Source organism: Mobula birostris, chromosome 9 (assembly GCF_030028105.1).
Source record: "Mobula birostris isolate sMobBir1 chromosome 9, sMobBir1.hap1, whole genome shotgun sequence".
In the NCBI taxonomy this organism is placed as follows: domain Eukaryota; kingdom Metazoa; phylum Chordata; class Chondrichthyes; order Myliobatiformes; family Myliobatidae; genus Mobula; species Mobula birostris.
Window position 1 is genome coordinate 66616451 of NC_092378.1, and position 16110 is coordinate 66632560.

General features: G+C 43.8%; 1 protein-coding gene across 1 annotated transcript in view; it reads left to right on the plus strand.

Moving 5' to 3' along the window:
- The window catches only part of scyl2 (SCY1 like pseudokinase 2), a 91720-nt gene that overhangs the window by 54940 nt on the left and 20670 nt on the right, over positions 1-16110 (plus strand). The window contains exons 11-14 of the mRNA XM_072268201.1: positions 2562-2675; positions 5876-6008; positions 7021-7139; positions 15550-15650. Coding sequence (XP_072124302.1) covers positions 2562-2675; positions 5876-6008; positions 7021-7139; positions 15550-15650 — 467 coding nt within the window. The remainder of the gene's footprint in view (positions 1-2561; positions 2676-5875; positions 6009-7020; positions 7140-15549; positions 15651-16110) is intronic.

Consider the following 16110-nt stretch of genomic DNA (forward strand, 5'->3'; position numbering starts at 1 on the left):
CTTTGCCACAAAGCCATCAATTCCATTATGTAAATTGTTGACAAACAATGTGGAAATTAGTGGTCCCAATACTGACCCCTGAGATTAGATTAGATTATGAGGACACTCAGTCATTTATTGTCATTTAGAAATGATACAATGTTCCTCCAGAGTGATAGCACAAAAAAAGGACAAACCAAAGACTAACACTGACAAGACCACATAATTGTAACAAATAGTTACAGCAGTGCAAAGCAATACCGTAATTTGATGAAGAGCAGACTATGGGCACGGTAAAAAAAAGTCTCAAAGTTCCGATCGACTCCCGATAGTCCCGATAGCAGGCGGCAAAAGGGAGAAACTCTCCCTGCCATAAACCTCCAGGTGCCGACAACTGCTGATGCATTGGAAGCACCTGACCACAGCCAACTTGAGTCCATCCGAAAACTGTGAGCCTCCAACCAGCCCCCCTGATACAGCCTCCTGAGCACTATCCCCTGCTGAGTGCTTCGACCCCGCCCTGGCGGCCGAGCAACAAGCAAAGCTGAGGACTCGGGGCCTTCTCCGGAGATTCTGGATCACACAGTAGCAGTGGCAGCGAAGAAGGCATTTCAGAAGCTTCTCCAGATGTTCCTCCGTGCTCTCACATCTGTCTCCATTAAATCAGGATTGTGCATGGCACCCTACTTGACAGATAACAGATATCATTCACCGGAGTGGCCGCTGCATGCTGCCTCACGCTGCCATCGTCTCCTCCTCCAAACTTGTGCCACCACTAGTCACTGGCAGCCAACCAGAAAAGGCCCCTTTTATTCCCACTCATTGCCTCCTGCCTGTCTGCCATTCCTCTATCCATGCCAGAATCTCTCCTGTAATGTATGGGATTTTACCTTGTTGAGCAGTCTCATATGTGGCACCTTATCAAATGCCTTCTGAAAATCCAAATAAATGACATCCAATGTCTCTCCTTTCCACTCTGCTCGTTACTTCCTCGAAAAACTCTAACAGATTTGTCAGTGAAGGTTTCCCTTTACAGAAGCCACGCTGACGTTGACATATTTTATCATTAGTCTCCAAATACCTTGAGACCGCATCCTTACTAATAGACTCCAACACTTTCCCAACCATTGAGGTTAGGCTAACTGGCCTACAAATTCCTTTCTTTTGCCTTCCTCCCTTTTTAAAGAGTGGAGTGATATTTGCAATCTTCTAGTCCTCTGGAACCATGTCAGGATCAAGTGATTCTTGAAAGATCATATCCAATACATCTGCTATCTTTTCAGCAAACTCTTTCAGAACTCTGGGATGTAATCTATCTGTTTCCAGGTGACTTATCCACCTTAAGACCTTGCAGTTTGCCTAGCACTTTTTCCTTTGTAATAGAATGGCACTCACTCCCCAGCACTCACAGACCTCTGGCACACTGCTCATATCTTCCACAGTGAAGACTGATGCAAATTACTTATTAAGTTCATCGCCGTTCCTTTGTCCCCATTTCTACCTCACCAACATCATTTTCCAGTGGTGTAATATTGACTCTCACTTTCCTTTTACTCTATATAACTGAAAAAACTTCTAGTATTACAGTGGAGTAAAGGAAATTATCGAGGAATGAGAGGACAGCTGGCGAAAGTTGATTGGAAGTGGACAGTAGCAGGGATGACAGCAGAACAGCAATGGCTGGAAAATCAAACTGCTGGAAAATAATGCTAAAAAGATAGTAATGTGGAGATAACAAAATGGTGGAGGAACTAAAGTGTTGTGCATCAGTCTTTGCTATGGAAGATGCTACCAGAATGCCAAAAATTTGAGTGTCCGGGGGCAGAAGTGAGTGTAGTTGCTATCACTAAGGAAGAGGTGCTTGGGAAGCTGAAAGGTCTGGAGGTAGATGGGCTGCGACCCAGGATCCTGAAAGAGGTAGCTGAAGAGATTGTGGAGCAATATGAGTTGCAAGTGTATGCGGCCATGCATGAACTGGAATGCAGCCACACACATCACCTTTGTTGCTGTACAGCCTGAATTTTCTTTTATATAATGTTAATATAAAGTGCCACACACTTTTTAAGTTGTATACAATGGTTGGTTCATGCAGATGATCTTTCAAGAATCACTAGATTCTGGAATGGTTCCAGAGATCTGGAAAATTTCAAATGTCACTCCACTGTTTAATAAGGGAAAGAGGCAGAAGAAAGGATATTGTAGGCCTCTCATCCTAACTTTAGTAGGGAAGGTGTTGGAGTCCATTATTAAGGATGAGGTTTCTGAGAACTTGGAGACACATAATACGCAGCTTAGGGGAATTGATTTGTCAAGCACCTTTACCCAGTCTAGCGCACAAGGCAAGATCTTTTGGTGACCACCCATTTCAATTCAACTTTCCATTCCCACTCTGATATGTCTGACCATGGCTTCCTCTACTTCCATACTCAGGTTTGAGGAGCAATACCTCATTTTCTATCTGGGTAGCCTCCAACCTGATGCCATGAACACTGATTGCTCCAGCTTCCAGTAGTCAATCCCTTGAGTTTGTCTGCAATGACTTTAACTAAGTGTTGATTTAAATTATTTTCTTTCTCTTTTAGGAGCTTTGCCTAAACATAATTCCAACATTTGCTAACCTGATAGATTATCCATCCATGAAGAACTCTTTAATACCTCGCATTAAGAGTGCCAGTTTACAAACCTCCTCCCTCGCGGTAAGTTAACTTATAGTCTTTACCTTCATGATCACTTAATTGGCAGAAATGGCAGAAGTTAAAGTAAAGGTTTTGGTGATAATTTACCGAAATTCTCTGGACTCTGGGTAGGTCCCAGCTGTTTGGAAGACGGCGAAAGTCACGCCACTGTTCAAAAAAGGATGTAGGCAAAAGGCAGGTAACTATAGGCCAGTTAGTTTAACATCTATAGCTTGAAGCTATCATTAAAGGAATAATAGCGAGGCATCTGGAAAGAAATGGATCCATCAGGTAGATGCGTGGATTCAGCAAATGCGGGTCCTGTTTGAGAATCTTGCTGGATTTCTTTGAGGATACAATGAGTGCAGTGGATAGAGGAGAATAGGTGGATGTTATTTCAATAAGGTGCCGCATAAAAAACTTATCCATAAGGTAAGGATGCATAGAGTTGGGGCTGATGTATTAGCATTGATAGAGGATTGGTAAACTAATAGAAAGCAGAGAGTTGGGGTACATGGGTTGTACTCCAGTTGGCAATCAGTGGTGAGCAGTGTGCTGCAGGGGATCAGTGCTGTTCATGATATACACTAATGATCTGGAAGAGGGTCGACACAACATAGTGGGCCGGAGGACCTGTACTGTGCAGTAAAAGAGGGGACTGAGTGTAGTGTATCTAAATTTGCTGATGATACTAAATTGAGTGGAAAAGCAAATTGTGCAGAAGATATGCAGAGAGATATAGATGGGTTAAGTGAGTGGGTAGGGTCTGGCAGAAGGAGTACAATGTTGGTAAATCCAAGGTCATCCACTTTGAAAGAAAAAAGGAAGAGCAGATTATTATTTAAATAGTTAAAAAATTGCAGCATGCTATTGTGCAGAGGGACTTGGGAGTGCTGGTGCTTGAATCACAAAAGGTTGGTTTGCAGGTGCAGCGGACTATCAAGAAGGCAAATGGAATGTTGGCCATTGCTAGAGGGATTGCATTTAAAACCAGGGAGGTTATACTGCAACTTTTCAGGGTACTGGTGAGGCCGCATCTGGAGTACTGCGTGCAATTCTCGTTTCCTTACTTGAGGAATGATACACTGGCTTTGGAGGTGGTGTAGAGGAGGTTCACCGAGTTGATTCCAGAGATGAGTGGGTTAGACTATGAGGGGAGATTGAGTCGTCTGGGACTGTACTCGTTCGAATTCAGAAGAATGAGAGGAGATCTTATAGAAACATATAAAATTATGAAAGGGATAGATAAGGTAGAGGCAGGAAAGTTGTTTCCACTGGTAGGTGAGACTAGAACGAGAGGAAATAGCCTCAAGGTTCGGGGGGATAGATTTAGGACGGAGATGAGGAGGAACTGCTTTTCCCAGAGTGTGGTGAATCTGTGGAGTTTTCTGGCAATGAAGCAGTGGAGGCTACCTCAGTAAATATATTTAAGACCAGGTTGGATAGATTTTTCCATGGAAGGAGAATTAAGGATTATGGGGAAAAGGCAGGTAGGTGGAGATGAGTCTATGGCCAGATCAGTTTCGGAAGGACAGTGTTATGTGTTTTACTGAAACGTGGCTGCACGAGGACATACCTGACCAAAATGTTTTCATGGAGGGCTTCCAGACCGTTCGGGCTGACCGGAAGTGCACTGAGAACGGTAAGCGTAAAAGAGGAGGGCTTGTTGTTCTGGTTAACAACGGATGGTGCAATCCTGGTCATATTATGATCAAGGAACGTGTTTGTAGCCCAGATACTGAGCTTTTTGCTGTTAGACTCGGGCCATATTCTACCGAGATGCAGCACTGGGTGTCATGGGAGGCTGTTCCTGCCTGTGGCCATCGAACTTTGCGGCTCCTCCCATGGAGGGTCAGACACCCTGAGCCAATAGGCGGGTCCTGAACTTATTTCCATCTGACATAGTTTGCATATTGTTGTTTGATTGTTTGCGGTTTTGTATTGCTATATTTATGCTCTATTCTTGGTTGGTGCAACTGTAACGAAACCCAATTTCCCTCGGGATCAATAAAGTATGTCTGTCTATCTATCTATCTATCTATCTATCAGCCATGATCTGATTGACTGGCGGACCAACCTTGATGGGCCAGATGGCCAACTCCTGCTCCTATTTCTTATGTTAGTTAAAATAAAATGCAGTGAACCACTTGAGTTTCTCTAAAGAATCAAATGTTAATCAGTCATCAAGTTGTATAGAACTGAAAGAGCTCCTCGGCCATCTGTGCTGTCCATTGTACCAATCAGTACTAATCCCATTTACAACCTCAGGGCATCCCAAAGTGTTTTAAGGATTACAAACTACTTCTTAATTTACCCACTACTTTACTAAGGGAAATGCAACTCACACCTTTTGGAGCATTAATATTTTACTGGTTGATTGAAACACTGCAGCGTTAACAAAAATATGATTGTGAGACCAGGTGAGGAAGGTGGGTGGGTAGGTGACAGGAAGGGCTCACTACCACACCCGTATGTCCTTACTGGATTATTGTCTCCACCATCATCTTGTGCATCTCGTCCACCAACCCACTTCCCCCGCACCTAGTCGCACCTTTGTACGTATTAAAATAATAATCCAATTATAAGTCTGGATAAGTACATGGTGGATGGGGTATGGACAGCTGTGATCCAGTAGCAGGTCGACAGGCCAAGGTAGAATAATAGTTTGGCATGGACTAGATGGGCCAACTGACCTGTTTCTGTGCTGTAGCACTCTATGCCTCTCTATGACTCAATTTACTAATTTACCATGACTTCACAGACCATTTTTTGTTTGTAATTCTTATATTTTTATTTATATAAAGATTTAAAGATTAGCTTTATTTGTCAGATGTACATCAAAACATACAATGAAGTAAGTCATTTGCATCAAATCAGATCAGCAAGGACTGTGCTGGGGGCAGCCCACAAGTGTCACCGTGTTCCAGTGCCAACATAGCATGTCCACAGTTCACTAACCCTAACCTATATGACTTTTGAATATGGGAGGAAACCAGAGCACCCAGAGGAAATCCATGCATCACAGGGAGAACGTGTGTACTCCTTACTGACAGCAGTGGGAATCAAACCCCAGTTGGTGATCGCTGGTGTTGTGAAGGGATTGTGTTAACTGCTACACTACCATGTTGCTTTTAGTTGTACAGCAACAGTCACTTAGCTTTTCCCCTGGATATAGATGTGTGAATTAACAGACTATATATCTCTGTTTCCAATTTCTACAGGTGCGTGTAAATTCTCTGGTTTGCCTTGGCAAACTCCTAGAATATCTTGACAAGTGGTTTGTCCTAGACGAAATCCTTCCTTTCCTACAGCAGATACCATCTCGGGAGCCTGCCGTTCTGATGGGAATTCTAGGTGAGCCAACAGGGATTTTAACTGTGAAATGTGCTATGTAAATGCCGTGTATTCTGCTGTTGTAATGTTACTCAGCAGGAATTTAACCCATGAATATTGAAAATATCCGCAACTTAAATCATGGGAGAAACACCAGGTCGAGCAGCATCTGTTGGGAAGTGAATAATTGTTGTTCCAAGTCAAAGCCCTGCATTAGGACTGAGGGTGAAGAGGGGTGAGATTAGGGCCAGTGGGTGAAAGGTGGACTGAGGAGGCTTGAAGGATAGGAATCTGATATGCCTCCAAGCTCCACCCTTGCTCTCAAATTCACTTGGTACATTTCTGACCCCTCCCTCCCCTTCCTTGATCTCTCTGACTCCAACTCCTGGAGACAGATTATCTACCAACATCTAACCACAGACCCCCAACAGGTATCTTGCCTGTACCCTTTCCCACATTGCCAATTGTTAAAAATGGTATTCCTCCTGTCAGACCCTCCTCCTTCAGCTGTTTGTCTTTTCCACCTATCACCTCCCTGCTTCTCACATCAATCCCCCCTTTCCCACACAACCACCTCCCCCCTCACTTGCTCTCACTTGTACTCCTCCCCTAACTCCCACATCCTTATCTGGCTTTTATCCCTTTCCTTTCCAGTCCGGATGAAAAGTCTTGGGCCAAAATGTCAACTGTTTATTCCTCTCCATAGATGCTGCCTGACCTGCTGAGTTCATCCAACATTTAATGTGTTTTGGTTAAGATTTACAACATTAGCAGAATCTCTTGTATCCCTAAGATGTAACCATGGTGGGAATCAGAGTGGAGCTGCCAGAAATTGTGAAGTATCTAGTTTCCTCGCTGTTGTTGTGACTGAAGACCATTTCAACACCCCTTTTATCCTAATCTCACTTCTGCCCGAGTGTTTACTGCATGCTAAACTTCAGGGAGAGTTCTTCCTCCATGTTTTACTTAATATTTTTTAAGAGTATATTTGGCTCTAGGTTTTAAAGATTTTCTTTTGCTCTCCTTTGCACAGGTATATACAAATGTACCTTCAGCCATAAGAAGCTGGGAATTACCAAAGAACAGTTGGCCTCCAAAGTGTTGCCACACCTCATCCCCCTCAGCATTGACAACAACCTGAATCTGAACCAGGTCAGACCCCTTTCTCTACTCTGTCCATGGCCTCGAATATGCACCTCTCTCTTCAGCCCCGCAAATACATCTACTAGCTCTACCCCCAAGCCTAATCCCAATGTCATCCCCACTAACCCCCACTGCATTGAACAAAACACCTCTGCAGCCTCTGCATGCTCTCAGCAACACAGTATCCTGAATTAGAGCTGGGATTTGAGGATGTTTTTCAGCACTAACCTGTCTCTAGCACATAGAACACAGAACGTAGAACAGTACGGTGCAGACCCTTCAGCTCACCATGTTGTATCTACTCCACAATCAATCCCCTCCTACATAGTCATCCATTTTCTTTCGTCCATATGCCTACCTAACAGTCTGTTATATGTCCCTAATGTATCTTCCTGTACCCTGGCAGTGTGGTCAGAATCAGAATTAGGTTTATTATCACCAGCACGTGTTGTGAAATTTGTTGACTTAGCAGCAGTAGTACATTGCAATACATGGTAACATATGAGGAATAAATAAATTACTGTAAGTAATTACTATATATATATATATATATATAAAATAGTTAAATTTAAAAAATGCAAAACAGAAATAATATTTTTAAGAAGTGAGGTAGTGTTCATGAGTTCAACGTCCAACGAGGAATCGTATGGTGGGGGAGAAGAAGCTGTTCCTGAATCACTGAGTGTGTACCTCCTTCCTGGTGGTGACAATGAGAAGAGGACATTTCCTGGGTGATGGGTCCTTAATAATGGATGCCACCTTTCTGTTCTCTGTGGGGGGAAAAAACCTACCTCTGGTATTCCCCCTATTCTTTCTTCCAAACACCTTAAAATGATACCCACTCGTATTAACCATTTCTGCCCTGGGAAAAAAGGTGCTTGCTGTCCACTCTATCTATGCCTCTTTTCATCTTATATGTCATCTCTCATCTTTCTTCGCTTGTAAGAAAACAGCCCTAGCTCACTAAACCTTTCCTCATAAGACATGCTCTTTAATCAAGCCAACGACATGGTAAATCTCCTCTGCACTGTCTCTGAAGCTTCCACATTATTTCTGTAATGAGGCGACCAGATCTGAACATAGTACTCCCAGTGTGATCTAACCAGAATTTTAACAGAGCTATAATATTACCTCCTGGCTAATGAAGGCCAACACATCACTCTCCTTCTTAACCGCCCTATCAACTTGCATGTAAGCATAAACATGGTTTCCTAGATCCCACTGTTCATGTGTACTGCTAAGAATCCTGCCATTAACCCTGCTTCAGAGAGGGTAAATGGGCATAATCTGTTTCCCCACCACAGTGGTGTCAAAAGCAGGAAGGTATAGATTAAGCAACACACATAAAAGTTGCTGGTGAACGCAGCAGGCCAGCAGCATCTCTAGGAAGAGGTGCAGTCGACGTTTCAGGCCAAGACCCTTCGTCAGGACTAACTGAAGGAAGAGTGAGTAAGGTATAGATTAAACTGAGATTTAGAAATTTTGAAGGGGATTTGAAAGGTAAGTTTTTTTTTAATAAACATTGTGGTGAATATCTATCAGAGGAGAGGTGGAGTCAGGTACAATCACAAGGTACTTAAACAGATAATTAAATAAACAAGGAATAGAAGGATTTAGATTGAATATGGGCAAATGGAATTAGTGTTGATGGGCAAAACGGTTGGCATGGATTTTGTGGACTGAGGGGCCTGTTTCTGTAAGTCAATATTGCTACACACTTTAATAGAGTCATTGAAAACTACAGCACAGAAACAGGCCCTTTGGCCCATCCAGTCTGTACTGAACCCTTTAAACTGCCTTGCCCCAGAGACCATCGCCCTCCGTACCCCTCCTATCCATGTACCTATCCAAACCTCTCTTGAATATTGAAATCAAGCTCGTATGCACTACTTGCGCTGACAGTTCATTCCACACTCTTACCACTCTCTGAATGAAGAAGCTTCCTCTCATGTTCCCCTTAAACATTTCATCTTTCACCCTTAACCCATGAACTCTAGTTGTAGTCTCACTCAACCTAAGTGGAAAAAGCCTGCTTGCATTTACCCTATCTATACCCTCATAATTTTGTATACCTTTATCAAAGCTCCTCTCAATCTTCTCTGTTCCAATCAATAAGATCCTAACCTATTCAGTCTTTCCTTATAACTTAGGTCATCCAGTCCTGTTAACATCCGTGTAATTTTTTTTCTGTACTCTTTCAACCTTATTTACATCTTTCCTGTGGGTAGGTGACCAAAACTGCACTCAATACTCCAAATGAGGCCTCACCAACCTCTCGTACAACTTCAACATAACATCCTAACTCCTGCACTCAGTACTTTGATTTATGAAGGCCAATGTGCCAAAAGCTTTCTTAATAGCCCTATCTACCTGTGATGCCACTTTCAATGAATTATGGACCTGCATTCCCTGATTACTTTGTTCCACCTCACTTCTCAGGGTACAAACAACTTCGCACGGTTGTCTGTGTTAAATTCAATCTGCCATTTTTTCATCCCATTTTTCCAGCTAGTCCAGATCCCCCTGCAAGCTTTGATAGTCTCCCTTGCTGTCCACTACGCCCCCAATGTTGGTGTCGTGTAAATTTGCTGATCTAGTTAAGCACATTATCATTGATATAAATGATAAGCAACAAAAGACCAGATCATTGATATAGATAACAAACAAACACAGACCCAGCACTGATCCCTGTGACACTCCACTAGTCATGGGCCTCCAATTAGAGAGGCAACTGTCTGCTACCACACTTCGGCTTCTCCCATAAAGCGAATGTCTAATCCAATTTATCACCTAATCTTGAATGCCAAGTGACAGTGACCGAACCTTCTTGACCAACCTCCCATTTGACCTTGTCAAATACCTTGCTGAAGTCCATGTAGACAACATCCACTACCTTGTCTTCGTCAACTTTCCTGGTAACATACTTGGAAAAACTCTTAAAATTGGTTAGACATGACCTACCACGCACACGGCCATGCTTACTATACCTAATCAATCTCTTGTCTATCTGAATACTCATATATCTGGTCCTTTAGAATACCTTTCAATAACTCTCCCACTACTGATGTCAGGCTCACTGGGCTATAATTTGCTAGTTTATTCTTATAGCCTTTCTTAAACTGTGGAACATTAGCTATTCTCCAATCCTCCGGTATCGCTCCCAAAGTTGAGGTGATTTGCAGTAAATATCTCTGCTACGGCCCCTACAAATTCTGCATTTGCCTCCCACAGGGTCCAAGGGAACACCTTGTCAGGCTCTGGGAATTTGTATATCCTGCTTTGATTTGCCTTAAGGCAGCAAACACCTCTTCCTTTGTAATCTGTATAAGGTCTGTGACCTTGCTGCTGCTTTGCCTCACTCTGATAGACTCTGTATCCGTCTCCTGATTGCCTCCCCCCCCCCCCCCATCTCTTTTGGCTCCATGCATAGATTACCATTCTGATCTTCCGGAGGACCAATTTTGTTCCTTGTAATCCTTTTGCTCTTAAAATATCTAAAGAAGGCCTTTGAATTCTCCTTCACCTATCTGCTAGAGCAACCTCATGCCTTCTTTAAGCCCTTCTGATTTCTTTCTGAAGTGTTCTCTTGCATTTCTTATTCTCCATAAGTACTTCATTTGTTCCTACCTGCCTATACCTGCTAAGAAGCTTTTTTTTTCTTATCCGGGCCTCAATATCTCTTGAAAACCAAAGTCCAGTCAACCGGTTATCCTTGCTTTTTACTCTGGCAGACACGTACAAGCTTCGTACTTTCAAATTTTCACTTTTGAAGGCATCCTACTTACAAACTACACCTTTGCCAGAAAACATCCTGTCCTAATCCACACTTGCAGATCCTCTCTGATGCCATCAAAATTAGCCTTTCTCCAGTTTAGATTCTCAACCTGAGGACCAGACCTATCCTTTCCCACGATTACCTTGAAACTAGTGGCATTATAATCACTAGATGCAAAGTGTTCCCCTACACAAACTTCTGTCACCTGCCCTGGCTCATTCTCTAAAAGGAAATCAAGTATTGCACACACTCTTGTTAGGATTTTTTATGTACTGATTAAGGAAACTTTCCTGAACGCATTTGACAAACTGTATCCCATCTAGTCCTTTTACATTATGGGAGTCCCAGTCAATAAGTAAAAGTTAAAATCACCCACTAACACAATCTTATATTTATTGCAACAATCAACCTCATATTTGTTCCTCTAAATCCCGCGGACTGTTGTATGGTCTACAATATAGCCCCATTAACGTGGTCATACCTTTCTTATTCTTCAGTTTCACCCATAAAGCCTCACTAGACGAGTCCTCCAGTCTGTCCCGACTGAGCACTGCCATGACATTTCCTCTGAATAGTAACACCAACCCTCCCCCTTTAATTTCCATCCAACCCCTCAGCTCGATAGAGTCTAAAACAATAGAACCCTGGAATATTAAGTTCCCATACCTGCCTCTCCTGCAACTAAGTATCACTAATGGCTACAATATCACTGGATCTTTTCATTGCTAACTGCTGATGAGACGTCAACCGTCTGGACTCTACCACTCTCTCCAATTCTAAACTCCTTCCTAATGCACTGCTCTCTGCTCTCTCTGCACTAATCCTAACCTCACCATCAAACCCGCAGATAATGGGTGTGCCGTAGTAGTCTGGCAGACTGACCTATATCTTGCTGAGGGCAGACGACAACTCTCAGTCATCTCCTCTTAACCCTTAGACAGGACCCCACTCAGGAGCACCAGGCCATTGTCACCCATACCATCACTGACCTTATCAACACTGGTGATCTCTCATCCTCTCCCACCGACCTCATAGCCCCCTTACCCGACACGTCCCTGTTCTACCTCCTACCCAAGATCCACAAACCTGCTTCTGCAGGTAGACCCATTGTTTCTGCTCGTTCCTGCTGTACCGAACTTATATCTGCTATCCCGATTCTGTTTTATCCCCCTGGAAATTGAGCTTGACAATTTCTTTAACATTGCCTCCAGCTTCCACACTGCCCTCAAATTTATCTGGTCCATTTTTTTGACACCTCCCTCCCCTTGGTTGAACTCTCTGCCTCTACCTGTGGACACAGTTTACCTACTGGTATCTTTTACAAACCCACTGATCCTCACAGCTACCTGGAATATACCTCTTCCACGCTGTCACTTGTAAAAACGCCATCTCCTTCTCTCAACTGCATTCTCTTCCATTTCGCGCACATCTGCCCTCACCCCACCATATAGGGTTACCCTCGTCCTCCCCCACCACCCCAGTAGCCTCCGCGTCTAGCACATAATTCTCCATAACCTTCGCCATCTCCAACGGGATCCCAGCACTGAACACATCTTTCTCTCCCCTCCCCCCATCTGTCTGATTTCCACAAGGATTGCTCCCTATGCGACTCCTTTGTCCATTCATCCCACCCCACTGATCTCCCTCATTATAATTCAGAGCCCCAAACAACTCTTCCAGGTGAGGTGACACTTCACCTGTGAGTCTGTGAGGTCATCTACTAATATCGGTGTAGCCTCCTGTATATCAATGAGACCCAACATAGATTGGAAGACAGCTTCGCCAAGCATCTATGTTCCGTCCGCCAAAAAGAGTAGGATCTCCCGGTGACCACTCACTTCAATTCTACTTCCTATTCCCATTCCAACATGTCAATCCATGGTCTCCTCTACTGTCATGATGAGGCCACACTCAGTTTGGAGGAGCAACACTTTATATTTCATCTGGGTAGCCTCTAACCTGATGGCTTGACCATCGATTTCTCGAACTTCTGGTAATTGGGGCCCCCCCCCGCCCCCACTTCACTATTCCCCATTCCTGTTTCTCTCTGTCACCTTATCCCTTTACATGCCCATCATCTCCACCTGGTGCTCCTCCCCCCTCCCTTTCTTCCACGGTCTTCTACCTTCTCCTATCAGATTCTCCCTTCTTCAGTTCTTTATCTCTTTCTCCTATCAGCTTCACAGCTCTTTACTTCATCCCTCCCCCTCTCCCAGTTTCACCTATAACATACCACCTTGTATTTCCTTCTCCCCTCTCTCCACCTCCTTGCTCTAACTTCTCATCATTTTTTTTTCCAGTGCCGATGGAGGGTCTCAGCCCGAAATTTGTACTGTTTACTCTTTTCCATAGATGCTGCCTGGCCTACTGAGTTCCTCCAGCATTTTGTGTGTGTTGCTGAGGTTTCCAGCATCTGCAGATTTTCTCAACTATATCATAATTCCACTTGTTGATCCATGCTCGGAGTTCACCTACCTTTCCTGCAATACTTCTTGCATTGAAGTATGCGCAGCTCATTAGTTCCACCATGCTCAATCTTTTGCTTCCTGACTTTGGCTGAGGTCTTAATCATCTCTCTCCACATCCACTGTGCTGTTTGTTCTGGCACTCTGGGCCCCATCCCTCTGGAACTCTATTTAAATTCCTCCCTGTGCAGTACTAGCAAACCTTCCCAAGAGGATATTAGTCCCCCACCCATTCAGGTGCAGACTGACTCTTCTGTATAAGTCCTACCTTCCCTGGAAAAAAACCTAATGATCCAAAAATCTGAAGCCCTCCCTCCTACACCAACTGCTTTGCTATACGTTAAACTGTAAGATCTTCCTATTTCTGGCCCCACTAGCATGCGGCACAGGTAGCAGTACTGAGATCACAACCCTAGGTGTCCTGTCCTTTAAGTTAGCACCCAAATCTCTGAACCCGTTTTGCAGAACCTCATTCCTCTTCCTGCCTATGTCATTGAGACGTGGACCATGATCTTCGGCTGCTCACCGTCCCATTTAAGAATGCTGAGGACTTGATCTGAGATTCCCAGACCCTGGCACCTGGAAGGCAACATTCCATCTGGGAATCTCATTGTCATCCACTGCACCTCCTTTCTGTTCCCCTAACTAACGAACCCCTATCACCATGGCTCACTTCTTCTCCCCCTTCCCTTCTAAGTCACAAAGCCAGACTCAGTGCCAGAGACCTGACCGTTGTGACCTTCCTCTGCTAGGTCATTTCACACACCCTCCCCCCCCAACCTCCAGCAGTATCCAAAGTGCTATACATGTTGTTGAGGGGGATGGCCAGAGGGGTACTCTGCGCTGTCTATTTAACTCCCTTCACCCAGTTTCCTGTGTCCTGCATCTTAGGATTAACTACCTCTCTACAGGTTATATCTTATCTAACACCCTGTCAGCCTCCCAAATGATCAGAGTTCATCCAGTTCCAGCTCCAGCTCCTTAACGCGGATTGTTAGAAGTTGCACCTGGATGCACCTTTTGCAGGTGAAGTTGTCCAGGATACTGGAGGTTTCCCTGCCTTCCCACATTCTGGAAGAGGAGCATTCAGCTATCCTGCCTGGCATCCCAGCTGCTCTAACTGTACAATGAAAAGAAGGAAACAAAAAGCTGAAAAAAAAAACAACTACAGCTTTTTGCCTTCTCTCACTGAAGCCTCGAAAAATTAAAGCCTTAAAATTCCCACTCTAATACTGTCCACTCCAATAATAGCCACTCTGACAAACAGCACTCCACTTGCCCCTGCCTTATTTCAATTTGCACTTGCTAATGAGTCCCAGTCTCTGACTGGCTGCTGTTCAAATGCCAAAGCTCCTGTGAAGCACTGCTTTTTAATTCCCACTCGCCTGCCTGAGTGGGTCGCCTCTTCGCTCATTCCTGATCTCTGACTTTTCCACTGTTCAAATGCCGTTAATGAAGATGTATGTTCGGTAACCTTGCACATCCAGCAGGTTCAATACCTCTGGTTATAAGTTTTATTACTGCCAAATGTACTGAGATACAGTGGAAAGCTTGATTTGTGTTCTGTTCATATAGATCAGATCATTACACAGTACATTGAGTTAGTACAAGCTATAGAGGAAGTGCAGTGAAAGTAGCCATCATAACAAGGTGGATTGTGAGGTCAGGACTGGATTGTAGTAGGGAACCATTCAATTATCTTAAAACAGTGGCATAGAAACTGTCCTTGAGCCTGGTAGTAGGTGCTTTCAGGCTTTTGTATCTTCTGCCCAATGGGAGAGGGGGAAAAGAGAAAATATCTGGGTTGGGTGATGTCTTTAATTATGTTGTCTGCTTTACTGAGAGGTGTAGACAAGATCTGTAGTGAGCAGGCTAGTTGCCATAATGCACTGCACTTTGTCCACAACTCTTTGCAGTTTCTGGTGGTCATGAGCAGAGCAATTGCCGTACAAGCCACGAAGCATCTTGGAAGTATGCTTTATTATGGTGCATCAATAAAAATTGCTAAGGGTCAGCAGGGACATACCAAATTTCCTGACTAGAGCCCAAACCCGAGTCGACACTTTTACCAGCCTCCGCTTCTAACTGCTGGCAAAGGATTGCTGAGTCTTCTGTTTTGCATGTTGGTTCATATGATTTTCAGTAATGAACGTGTTATGTTCTTCTTTGCTGATTATAGTTCAATTCCTTCATGGGAGTGATCAAGGAAATGTTAAGTAAGTTGGAGGGAGAGCACAAGACTAAACTGGAACAACTGCACAGCATGCAGGAACAACAGAGGTAAAGAGTGCTTGCATTACATTCCGTGTGACCGCCGGCAGTCTGATTGTACCCTGCAGTGTAAGAACCAAGGAACATATAATTGGTTGTGAGCTTCAGGGACTCTGAAGGAGAAAAGAGATCCGCAAAAAACCTTTTGTTTGAACTTTTGGCCCCAAGCTCCATAATTTCTTGCACTATTATCTTTGCCGTCATTAAACCATTAATGTTCTTGAAATAAAGTGAAAGGAGAAAATGCAGTCTTGCGTTTTAGGCTTTCTTTTGACTGTCTAAACATAGAAAGAGTGGGAGGATGTGGAAAGGAGTAGGGTTTTGTTTTAAATTTTGTGCTTTAAATTTCAAGGCAGCTGATATAAAAATTTGGTTCATTATGTCCACTCTTTATCCTCTAAGTAGCCTCTTTCCTCCCCTGTGGCCCTTTAACTCTTTCTTGTCAAGAGTGTTGTGTATTTAATATTTC